Source organism: Pituophis catenifer, unplaced genomic scaffold, assembly GCF_029215685.1.
Source record: "Pituophis catenifer annectens isolate HBS135680 unplaced genomic scaffold, rPitCat1.0.hap2 SCAF_2, whole genome shotgun sequence".
Classification (NCBI taxonomy): domain Eukaryota; kingdom Metazoa; phylum Chordata; class Lepidosauria; order Squamata; family Colubridae; genus Pituophis; species Pituophis catenifer.
This window is the reverse complement of record NW_027256882.1, coordinates 99,774,010-99,786,783: the sequence shown is the minus strand read 5'-3', so window position 1 is coordinate 99,786,783 and position 12,774 is coordinate 99,774,010. Positions and strand designations below refer to the sequence as shown.

The 12,774-nt window shown below is 38.3% G+C and overlaps 1 protein-coding gene across 1 annotated transcript; it reads left to right on the top strand.

Annotated features, from left to right (window-relative positions):
* Positions 1–1,115: 1,115 nt before the first annotated feature.
* LOC139309702 (thymosin beta-12-like) lies at positions 1,116–8,483 on the top strand. The gene is made up of 3 exons (XM_070933891.1): positions 1,116–1,128; positions 2,271–2,378; positions 8,433–8,483. Exons 2-3 carry the CDS (start codon positions 2,279–2,281, stop codon positions 8,468–8,470), a joined length of 138 nt encoding a protein of 45 aa, XP_070789992.1. The 5' UTR covers positions 1,116–1,128; positions 2,271–2,278; the 3' UTR covers positions 8,471–8,483.
* The last annotated feature ends 4,291 nt before the right edge of the window (positions 8,484–12,774 follow it).

Genomic DNA, 12,774 nt, shown 5'->3' with positions numbered 1-12,774 from the left:
ATGGCAGAAAGTGAAGAGGAACTAAAGAGCCTCTTGATGCGGGTGAAGAAGGCGAGTACAAAAGTTGGCTTGAAACTCAGCATTAAGAAAACTAAGATCATGGCATCCGCCTCTCTCAATTCCTGGCAAATAGATGAGAAAGAAATGGAGGTAGTGACAGATTTTATTTTCCTGGTCTCCAAGATCACCATAGATGGGACTGCAGCCAAGAAATTAAAAGACACTTGCTCCTGGGGAGGAAAGCTATGGCAAATCTAGACAGCATTCTAAAAAGCAGAGACATCACCCTGCCAACAAAAGTGTGTATAGACAAGGCTATGGTTTTCCCAGTTGCAATGTATGGCTGTGAAAGTTGGACCATAAGAAAGGCTGAGCGCCAAAGAATTGAGGTCTTTGAACTATGGTGCTGGAGAAGACTCCTGCAAGTCCCTTGGACTGCAAGGCAATCAAACCAAATACCTACATGGGCCTGGGGCACAACACTGGGAAAGATTGAGGGCAAAAGAAGAAGGGGACGACAGAGAACGAGATGGCTGGATGACGTCACTGAAGCAGTAGGCATGAGCTTAAATGGACTCTAGAGAATGGTAGAGGACAGGAAGGCCTGGAGGAATGTTGTCCATGGAGTCGCGATGGGTCGGACACGACTTTGCAACTAACAGCAAACAAAACTCAGAAAATGTGGTAGGGAGGCCATGTGATGTGCTCAAGTAAGATTCATGGATTGCAGGGCCAATCAGGCGAAAAAGACAATGCCTGTATCAGAGATGGATATTCACTACATATTCTGTCATTTTTATTTCGATCAATTGTAGCTTTTTTGATTTATTTTTTCTTTTATAGTTGAATGTATAAATGCTTATGATCAATTTGTTTTACACTGCTGTTATTCGCTGGTTAGAGAAGCAAGTGAAAAGTAGGTGAACACACATTGCCATCTTCCTACAGCACTGGGTGTGACAGCGTATTTGCATCCTTGCTCACTCCCCTCTTAGCATAAAGAGGAATCCAGCTTCCTCATGTACAATAAAAGATCCCTTATTTCTGATCAATGTCTCGGCTAGTTCCAGGAAATTGCTGAGCTGGGCAAGACAAGTCCTCGAAAGGGAAGATTTTACTTCAACCAAGGTATGTGCATCCTTCTTTTTGCCTGCCACATATTTGCCTCAAACATTTTTGCACACAGAATTAATAAAAATAGGCTCAGCAAATAGGGGGGGAAGTGGGAAATAGAATATTGATTTTCTTTTGAGGTTTTCATTGTCCAGGTTGGATCTTCCCCTTTTGTCCCTGGTGCACCCTGCTACGTGGAGTGTGCTTTGTGAAATAATAAATTGATATTCGCTGAACCGCCCTTGCTGCAAGCTTATCAATATTAATTGAGGTGGGCTGAGATGGGGAGGAGGGATCAGCGTGTGACCTTTCCCAACCCATGCTGGCTCAGATAGTCAAAACGTAGCCGAGAAGGAAGGAGCAGAACAGGTAACGGCATGTGGTTTTATTAGCTTTCCTGCCCTAATCATATAAAAGCAGTAAATGTGTATAGCTTTTACAGTAACTACGAAAGGCAGCCTTTATTGATAAACTTTAGGGTAAATTCATTCTGGTTGATCTGGAATTAAATTCTGTGTTTCTATGGGGGAAAATCAGAAGCTTAAATATGATCCACTAGGGAAAGATTTAATGCTGGGATGTTTGTTTAATCAGAAATATTCTGCATGAGGTGGGATGAATGGAAACAAAAATACGGAAGAACAAAGCAATCTTACAGATCTTCCATTCTATTGTTAAGAGCAGTTGTGCACCGTAGCTCTTCTGGACATTTATTTTTGTGGCTTTGTTCTACTAAAGGAAACTCAATTGTCCGTTAAACAATGTCCTTGAAGGGTCTGGGAAATGATCCCCAATGTTAGAAGGATATTTTTTAAAAAAATAAAAATGAAGCATGCTAGAAAGCCAGCTTCTGTGCACCCAGAGTCAGCTTTTCATTCAATTGTTTTCAGAGCATTTGTTAATTTCACAAGGAATATTTTATTCAGAAACAAATTTAAATCCTTTCATTTCCCTTTGTTGTTATTTTCATGTTTAAATAATTTTTAAACTCTTATGTCTTCAGAAGTAGAACATTTACTGTATATATTATTGGATTTCACATGAAGTATGATCCAGAAGTATTTTAAAATATATATGTGTGTGTGTATGTGTGTCTATAGCATGCAATGTAGCACTGGTTAACAAAGCCATGGGTGTGTTTCTTCCTTCTTTGTCAGGGTTCATCATGTCTGACAAACCAGATTTTGCAGAAATTGAAACGTTTGATAAGACCAAACTGAAAAAAACTGAAACTAGAGAAAAAAATCCATTACCTACCAAGGAAAGTAAGTGATTTCTTTGTATAATTAGTTAATCAGTGTGTATGATAGATAAATTGCCAGTGACCTACTGGACCACATTTCCTTGGAAACTGTTCATACAGATGTATGATCAGGCAGATCCTCTTGAAATGAATGAATTTATTCCTCAAATAGCTACATACTGCATTCCTGTTTTCCTAGCACTTTCAAAAAATGACTGCATGAAGCGTTTCATGCAGTCACGTATGAAGGCATGTATGTTGGCTTCTTTCAGTACAAATTATGACTTTCAAGCTAATTGAACCAGTCAGTGCCAAGCAAGATAATATTTTAATCTGCACTTTGAACTGTTTATTTCATGTGACTTTCCTAAGGCATTGTGACTGGAATTTCATATCTAAAATCTCATGTAACACATGCCAAAGGGAGCATTGAAACCGTTTCAGCAGCATGCACGCACAAAGGATTTTATATCTATTTAAAGATTTGACAGGTTCCTTGTTGCAAAAAACAGTTATGCTACAGTAACCTACAAAAGCTGTGGTTATAATGAATTTAAAAGTTTTAAGGAGACTCAACAATATTTTTTTAAAACCGATAAGTGCACAGCATTATTAACTATTGCAGACAATAGTATTCCATCAATTGAAAAATTACTTAGTGCTGCCCTCTGCTGGTTGATAGTTAAATCCACCAAATAATATTGCTTGATGAGGCTTTCACCTACAGCCTTCGATCTGCTGCAAGGCTTATTATTTTTCTTGCAAAAAAATAACAATTTAACATGGTAAATAGAAAAATTTTAATGCATCCATTTTTCCATCCTTAATCTGAAGTGTTTCCTGAAGCAAGAACATTACATCACAGAGCTTCTGACCTGCTTGTCTAAATGCTTTTCCTTTATTGGGTATAATATAAATGGGTCAGTTAATATCTCTTACCTATATTTCAATAAATGATACAGCATGCAGCTATATTCTTGCAAAGGAGAGAATAAAGAAAAGGATAGTTCCTCAGATTATTTCAGAGATAGATTCAGACACTCAGATAAAGGTATTTCTCAACAACTCCCCTGTTCAGTGTAAAGTTACAATAGGGTAATTTTATGACTAGTCCTCAAACTGTGGCCACATCAGGGGTGAAATGCTCCCGGTTCGGACCAGATCGCCCAATCCGGTAGCGATGGAAGCGGGTGGTTCGGAAAACCGGTAGCAAAAATCCCTGCCCCCCCTCCCATTGCCCAGCTGAGCCACGCAATCATTAGAGGCTTTTTTTTTATTTTTAAAAGCATTTTTTCTACAACCTGTTTGGCCGAAAAAATGCTTTTAAAAGTAAAAAAAAAAAAAAAAGCCTCTGATGATCACGCAGCTCAGCTAGGATCATCAGAGGCTTTTTTAAAAAAAAGAAAGCCTCTGCCGATCAGGCAAGTCAGCTGGGATCGTCAGAGGCTTTAAAAGCATTTTTTTTACAATGGTTTTAAAAGTAAAAAAAAAAAGTTGGCCACGCCCACTCAGTCATATTACACCCCCCCACCAAGCCACGCCCACAGAACCGGTAGTAACAAAATTTACATTTCACCACTGGGTCACATGATTACCATTTGCGAGTTTCACAGCCAGCTTCAACAAATAAAATCAACAGAGAAGCTGGCACTAAAATCACCAGTTATAGTCACATGATGGTTTCAGTTAATGACTGCATCACTTAGAATCGCTGTGGTCATTCAGTGAAGACGAATTGGCTCCTTTGCATGTGGAAAACGTAATACGATCTCTAGCTGAAAAAGCATTGCAACCACCAGACTACCTCCTAATCCTTCACCAGAACTTCACAAGACACAGAAGAAACATATTTCTACAATCCTATGAAACAAAACCATTGGGTTGTAAAAGCCTTGTCTGTGTCTTTTTTCAGCCTCTCCTTCTGTGTCTTCACCCATTTGCAACACGCCCTTTTTCTTGCCCAGGCTGAGGAAAGAGAAGACATGGGCTATCATCTCGCAGCCTTTTTCTGGCTGCAGGAGCTTTAGTTCTCAGTAAATCTCGTGTTTTAAAAATAAACAAGATTTGGGATAAAATACCAAACACAGAAAGAAACAAATGGAAAGCAAATACAATATGTGTGTTGCTTTACTTTATTAGTATTTTACCTGCTATGATTTTACAAAGAAAAGTTGCTGGTATAAATTAGAACCTTCTCTACCTCTTTTGGGAGCACTTGGTCCAGTGGTGGGTTGCTACCTGTTCGCCCCAGATCAGGCGAACTGGTAGCGGCAGTAGGAAGCTCTGCCCACTCACCTGGACGCTTCTGCACATGCGCACACACGCGCGCACGAGAGAACCGGTAGCAAACTAAATTGAAACCCACTACTGACTTGATCCTATGCATTGACTAAGAATCATGGGATTCTTTTGCTGTCTTCTGTTACACCTCCTTTCAGAGGCATAACTAGACATCAAACCCCCCTCTTTATTTATGCATTCCCAGGATTGCATTCCATGTTCAATGTCCATTAACAGAAAAGATACCTCTGGTGGAAGGGATTCCTCCTCCTCCCCTATAAAACCTTCCCCCAAACTCTGCATTTAATCTAGAGACTTATGGGACACTCAGAACAGTTTGGGGCGGAGGAGGTAAATAGGCAGAAAGAAGCAATTTTGTTGTACGAGCTTAAGTCCTTTCATGTGATGTTGGACTGAACTCCTGAATTTTTTAAAACACTGGGTCTGTTCTAAAAATAAATAATAGTTTAGAGAATTAGCAATCTGATCTCTGGGACTATAATTTGCCATTTGTTAATAGAAAGAGACAATATTTAAAAATGTCTTGTCAAGCACAGCAGATGTTTGATACAAGAGAAAGGATTCTGGCACTTTCCAATCTTATTAAAATATCCAATTGTTGGGCCAGAAACCAATATGAGAGAGCAACTAGTTTTCATACCAAGCATCAGTTGACTTTGGGCCCATAAAGGAGGAGATAAAGGGCAATAAAGATGGACCAGTTTAAGATACGCAGTTGATGAAACTTCATCATGTATTTTTTAGCATTAATAATACCCTGTAGGAAAACACTAGGACAATGTTGTTGTTGTTGATGAAGAAGTTTATCCTCCCATACTTCCAAAAATCTAAGAATGACATCTAGCCTTCCATTTATTCTAACAAAGCAGAGTATGGAGTTAAATTATCTTCCTTCCTCTAAGTCTCAATAGATGGCACCACCTAACCAATCTTGGCTGATCTAGAAAGCTAAGTAGTTTTAGTATTGATTGGTATTTAAAGGGGGAGCAGATAGGAAGTGAAGGGCTTTAGTTGAGACTGGGAAGTCACTTTCCTGGGTGAAGGCAGTAACCATCCAGTTCTGCATCATGCCAAGAAAGCTACAAGAATGTTTTTAGTGTAAAACCCCACAGGGTTGAATTCACTTCGAAGTCATCTTTTCCCCCATTCTAAATTCAAGCTGCTCATTAAAATTCTGTAATGGGTTACAGGTAGTCCTTGACTTACAACCACGATTGAGCTCAAAATTTATATTGTAAGCAAGACATTTGTTAAGTGAGTTTTGCCCCATTTTACGACATTTCTTGCAATAGTTGTTAAATGAATCACTGCAGTTGTTAAGTTAGTAATGTGGTTGTTAAGTGAATCTGGCTTCCCTATTGACTTTGCTTGTCGGAAAGTTGCAAAAGCTGATCATGTGACCCCAGGACACTACGTCCATCATAAATAGGAACCAATCGCCAAGCTTACCAATTTTGATTGGATGACCATGGGGATGCTGCAACGGTCCTGTGAAAAACTGTCATAAGTCACTTTTCTCAGTGCTGTTCTAACTTCAAACTGTCACTAAACAAATGGTTGTAAGTCAAGGATTACCTGTACTGCAATATCTCTTCATTGTAAGATTGGGAAAGGTAGGCCTTAAAATTATTTTGCCAGACTGGGGTGCTATTCAGCAGGTTCTGACAGGTTCTGGAGAACCGGTAGCGAAAATTTTGAGTAGTTTGGAGAACCGGCAAATGCCACCTCTGGCTGGCCCCAAAGTGGGGTGGGAATGGAGATTCTGCAATATCCTTCCCCCAGGATTTTTATTTTTTTTTTAATTTGATTTATATGCCGCCCTTCTCCGGAGGCTCAGGGCGGCTTACAATGCGCTAAGCAATAGCCTTCATCCTTTTGTATATTTATACAAAGTCAGCTTATTGGCCCCACAACTGGGTCCTCAATTTACCTACCTTAGAAAGGATGGAAGGCTGAGTCAACCTTGAGCCTGGCGAGATTCGAACCTGCAGTAATTGTAGGCAGCTGGTCTTAATAACAGGGTGCTTTAGACCACTGTACTACCAAGGCTCTACCAAGGATTGGGGTGGGAATGGAGATTTTGCAGTATCCTTCCCCTGCCATGCCCACCAAGCCACACCATGCTCACCAAACCACGCCGACCAAACCGTTAGTAAAAAAATTTGAATTCCACCACTGTGCCAGACACATAGTGAGCTATGGGGGGGGGGGCAATCCTGGGTCTGTGGACTGGCACCAGTCTGCAGCATGCCAGAAACCAGCCCAGACAAGCAAAGCTCCACAAGATGCAGGCAGCACACGAAACCACACCCTCTTCAGGCCACGGAAAAACTTCTCTCCACGGAACAGGTCCCTGGTGCCCAAAAGATTGGGGGCCACTGAGCTATGGGATTCTGTAACTCTTTAATTTAGGAAAAAGGCTTAAATTGCAGGATATCTGTATTGAGCTACTTGAGGTCCTGCCCTGGACTGACTTGAGCCCAGGAAATCTTGCCTGACTCTAATTGCCAAGACAGTTTCCCACTATTTTGAGGTGATGAATACAGATTGGAGTAGATTGGAATAAAATATCATAAAGTAGTTGTTGAGAAACCAAACACTCTAATAAATGTTAAATTTGGACAAGGCTGCTTTGAAATGTTATATTAATATATATAAAAGATTAAAGGTTATGTTGTAATAATAATAATATTTTATAAGTTTGGGGGAGGAGAAAAAGGGTAGATTATTGCGAAAAGCGGAGAAAAGCGGAGTTATAAGAATATTATGCTAAGGGTCAGTACTTTGAGGAGTGAGTAAGGGCATGGTAAAATATTATGTAATTAATTATGAATTAGCTTATTGTTGTGAAGAAGAAGTCACAGGGGGGGATGGGTGGTGAGGGGGGGTTAGGGAAGAGGGGGGGAAAGGGGGAAAAACTTGTATTTGAAAACTTTTTCAATAAAAAAAAAAAAAGAGAAACCAAACACTCTCACTCTTACGAATGAAGACAAATATACATGCCCCCAGGATCTGGCAACACTCATTCTTTCCTGGGCTGAAACATATGGGGTGGGGGCAGTGGTGGGTTTCAAATTTTTTTAGTACAGTTCTGTGAGTGTGGCTTGGTGGGCATGGCTTGGTGGGTGTGGCAGGGGAAGGATACTGTAAAATCTCAATTTCCTCCCGATCAGCTGTGACTCGGGAGGCAGAGAATAGATAGGGGCGGGGCTAGTCAGAATTTTTACTACCGGTTCTGCAAACTACTCAAAATTTCTGCTACCGGTTCTCCAGAACTGGTCAGAACCTGCTGAAACCCACCTCTGGGTGGGTGTGGGGGATCAAATCAAATCCTGTGCATGTGTGACACCCATCCTATATGTCATTTCCCCCAATGCAAAATTTCCTCCTAATGTTAAAGATTGCCATATAGGCAATAGATCAGAAGGTTTCAACAGTTCATTGTCTCCGAAATTAACTATTCAATTGACTAAAATACATCTGAATATTCTATTTCTATTCAACTGATCAAAATTCTTTTCTCAAATTTCAGAAATCTCACTTCCAGCACTGCTTGAACCACTTGATAAAACAAATAGTGCAAAATGGTTGATCTGCAAGAGTGGTTGTGTTAATCTTTCATTGTTGCTAAAGCATTTGCTTTGTACAAATTAGTAACAGTGAAAAAGACCTGTTTAATTGTGTAATTCTTTTTTTTTTAACTTCTGTACAAATGTCAAATGTTGACAAATTATGTTTATCTTGTTCTTTTTTGTTTCTTTCTTTCTTTTTACAGCTATTGAACAGGAAAAGCAAAACAAAAATACACCTTGAAGTTGAATCAGCAGATATGGCTAACATCTCCTGCTATGGGGTTTTACGTTCTACATTTTAAAAATCTGTTATTAGTTGATGTATTCTGCTTTTTCAGAAATAGCACTTTTTTTTACTTCCCTCCCTCCTGTATTAAAACAACAATCTGTTTTAAAGCAATCAAAACACCATTTATAATTTCCCAAAGACACTACATATTGTGTATCCAATATATATGTGAATTTGCCAAAAATGTATCCTTTTGTTGTTTATCAACAGAAACTATTATTTTCATATACTATCTGATATGGAACCCCACAATAAATCAGTTTCTGATGTGTTGCCCTTGTTTAAAATTACATTTTCTAATTCAAAAAGAACTGCGCGTCTTGATCAAAAAGTCTGTCTGTAAACATCCTTAATATTAAGATTTAATTTTAGACCACAATTAAATCTATTTTCGTCCGTAACAGGTATGGAGCTGGGCAAATAACAAAAATGTTTGAAGATTATTAGCGTAATGTCACAACAGATTATTCTTTTCCAATTTAATGCAACATTAAAGTTTTGAATGCCCCCCCCCCGATCAAATATATATTTCATCCTGATACGAAAATATTCCATAAGAGAAGGTTACATACTAATTTATCATACAGGAGCATATTTACAATTGGAAACCTTGGAAACAGCAATAGCAATAGCACTTAGCACTTAGACTTATATACTGCTTCATAGTGCTTAAGAGCCCTCTCTAAGCGGTTTACAGAGTCAGTATATTGTCCCCAACAATCTGGGTCCTCATTTTACCCACCTTGGAAGGATGGAAGGCTGAGTGAACCTTGAGCCGGTGAGATTTGAACTGCCAAACTGCAGCTAGCAGTCAGCTGAAGTAGTCTGCAGTGCTGCACTGTAACCACTGTGCCACCTTGGCTCTTTTTTTTATTAACCCATTTAACCTTCAGATAAAGGGTCACAGGTTTGAATATTAATCCATATGTCTTTCTGATAGAAAAAATGAAATCAGTATTTGGATCTTATCTAATGACCCATCCATTTTTGTTTCTTGGACTGCTGTCCCTGCATCTGATGAGCATGATATTGGAGGGTTCTGAACAGACCCAAAACTACCCTTTCCATCTCAAAGTTAGACAATGGATCTATTGGAGCTAGGTGATTATATATTCAAATAATTTATTATTATAATAAATAATATTAGCAGAAGACAATTAGCTTCAAAAGCTAAGGCAATTTAGTAGACAGCAGAGCTATAAAAGAAGCAGCATGTTTGTGAATTATTATTATTATTAGGAAATACCAATAGGTCATAAACTCTTTTCTGCTTCCTCTTCACTTAGATTTCTTCTAAGGGTTACTTTGGGAAACTAAAGGGGAAGGACTAGATAACTGTTTCAGCTGATCTCGAACACTATCATAAGAATAAGGATTAACTGTCCTGACCTAAAATATATTTGGGGTGAGGGAAAAGCTTGAATTTGCAGTGTGACTTGTTTTTCACTAGAGGGTACTTTTCCATCATTGTATTGCATCTGGTTAAGATGTCAACATGTATGAGAAGCATCTGGTTCATGGAAACCAAGATCCCCCCCCTTCTTTTTCTTTTTCTTTTTCTCTTTCTCTTTATCTTGCTCTTTCTCTTTCTCTCAGTCCTGGGAATTAGTCCTGGCAAGCCATTTCTGAAAAATGCTGCCAAGAAAACCACAGGGTGCAGTCTCCAGAAGTCAAAAATGACTTGAAGGCAAAACATTTAAGTTTTATTGGAGAAACTGGAAATAAATATGTTCAGAAAAAAGTGAATATTTATTTCCATAATAAATAGGACAATTGAACCTCATCTGGTAGCTAAGAATGTGTCCAGCAGGATGTGATCTTTCAATAAACACGAAATACATCTTGGATTTAAAATTCTCCATTTTTAAAATTGTGGATACAATTAAGGAAAAGAACTTTTGTATAGAATAAATAACATGAATGTTTCGATCAAAAGCTTTGTTTTTAATACACATGAGATGAGATTTCCAGGTTACTGTCCTCTGATTAAAATGCAAGGGTCGAGGTTAGCATGCAGGTAGATTCCCCCTCTAATGCAGAAAATATGCATTTTAATGGTGATGAAGCATTTACATCATATCAGAAAAAAGTTGTTGAACAATAAATATAAGAAGCATATATGTATCTAAGGGATCTAGTGAAATAATCAAAGTAACAACTGAAGAATAGGATAATTATGGTCATAGTATCAAAAACAAGAAAAATTACTGTTTTATAAAAACTGTTTTATGTTTCTTTTTAAGGCGCATTTTATTTTATTTAACTCAACTATGGTACTATTAATACACTCTTTGTAGTTGCTGCTTTAAAGATGTCAGGCTTTTCAGAGAGAGTTTTAAGTTAGGAAATGCCACATACAATATGTTTAGTTACAGAAAAATATAAAGTAGACCAATTTTTATTTATCAATACTACATAGACCATTTTTAAGAAATCAACTTCAAAAGTTTTATTTCACCGTAATCATGGAGTATGCTTGAAAAATGAGTCCAAGAACCCGAACGCTACACCACTTACCTTTATAGTCTACGTATGGCTCAGGCCCACAGAGACTACAAGATACAAGGTACTGCATGTTTATCTCTCTGTAAAATTATTTATTTCCATTGAATCCAGCAAATAAGATCAACAAGCAAAGAGAATGTGCTGTTTTGAGAAGTAAAAGTATACAGTGTCGAATATGTCTTGGATAATAGTATTGACATGCATTGCTGCACGCATGAATCAGGATGTTGTCAAAATAAAGATCAATATTAATATTTCTAAGCAATCAAAGCTTTGAAAATGTGCTGTGCACCCTGACATTAGTTTCTTCTCTAATTGATGAAGCACCACTTGCTAGGCCTGTCCTCCAGCTAATTGCCACAATCAATACAAAATATGTATAAGAATCATATGAACCTTAGGAGGAGTTTATCTCATTTTCCCAAAGAATAAAATTGTGTAGGACTGTATCTACAGTATGTTCTTACTCTATGCTCTTTGAGAATGTTAACACTAAATCCAGCATAAGATCACTTTATTAACTCATCAGGAAGGTTACAACGACTTCCTCAACAAAACCACTTGGAAAAATACTGCGTGCTCGTACAGAGCTGAAACACAATGCTAGGTTCTTTTTTAGTGGGAAAGGAAGATATCATTTGCATTTTCAGTAATTAGGTTTAGTCCTTTGTATTTTCAGGGAGGATTGGAAACAAAAATCCTGCTAGAAACTTTGAAGTGCCATCGTTATAACAATACATTTTTTTGTTTTCTTTTGTTCATCAGAAAGAGTCTCAGATATTTTATTTGATTACCATTGTGGAAAAGAATGTCATTTCTGGAATTATCCTTCAGCTATGCATATTAACGTTATATTAAGGATACTTCCGTCTGCAGGCCACATACCTGCTTATTGCAAACTTCAAAGAAAAGGAGAAGTTGTTCGTTTTTTTCCTTTGAGAAAGAATGGAAAGACATTGAGTAGGGGTATGGGAGAGTAGCAGCAGCTCTAGGGCACAGGGCTGATATGTCTGAAAACATAAAGTGTTGTCCTTTGGCTTGTGTGAATAAGAATATTCTTAGCTTAGCATTAGCAATGCCCTGTCTAGGCTGATGGCTATCTGACCCTAGGCTACAGACTAATACCCACCAGACGCCCAGGTATGATGAATGTTTAACATAATTCAATTTGCACACTAGATACGTCTTATCACAAAGCTTCAGTCCATCCCCAAAGCTTCAACCCCAAAGCTGCAAATTCCTGTAGATAACATTTCCATAGAACGCATCTTCAGGGACAGCATATATTATCCCCTGCCAAAATAAACAAAACCAGTCACATGCCATAGTGCTTAAGACGTTTCAATGTATGACTATATTAGAACTACAGGGTGAATTCAGATTTGCACTTAACAAAATTCTCTCTGCATGCGGGACAATAATGGGGGACAAGGTGTCCTTGCAGCCCCACATGCCACGTGAAGAAAAAAAATGTGAAAATTGGATTTCCCATTGTCCAAACAATTGGATTTCCCATTGTCCTTCAGGCCCACCTGAATTTAGCCTGTTGAGAAAATGATTGATATTGCTTTTTTGATCAGATGCAAAGACAGAAGAACATTTTGGGGAGAGAAACAAAAATATCCTGAAAACCTGTCCTTTCTGAATGATCTTGACATGATTGTCATGGACAGATTGTCAGGATAACTTGTCCTCAACTTGACTCTTTAGGTTTTGCAATGGTGAAATCAGCAATCGAACGAAATCCATCC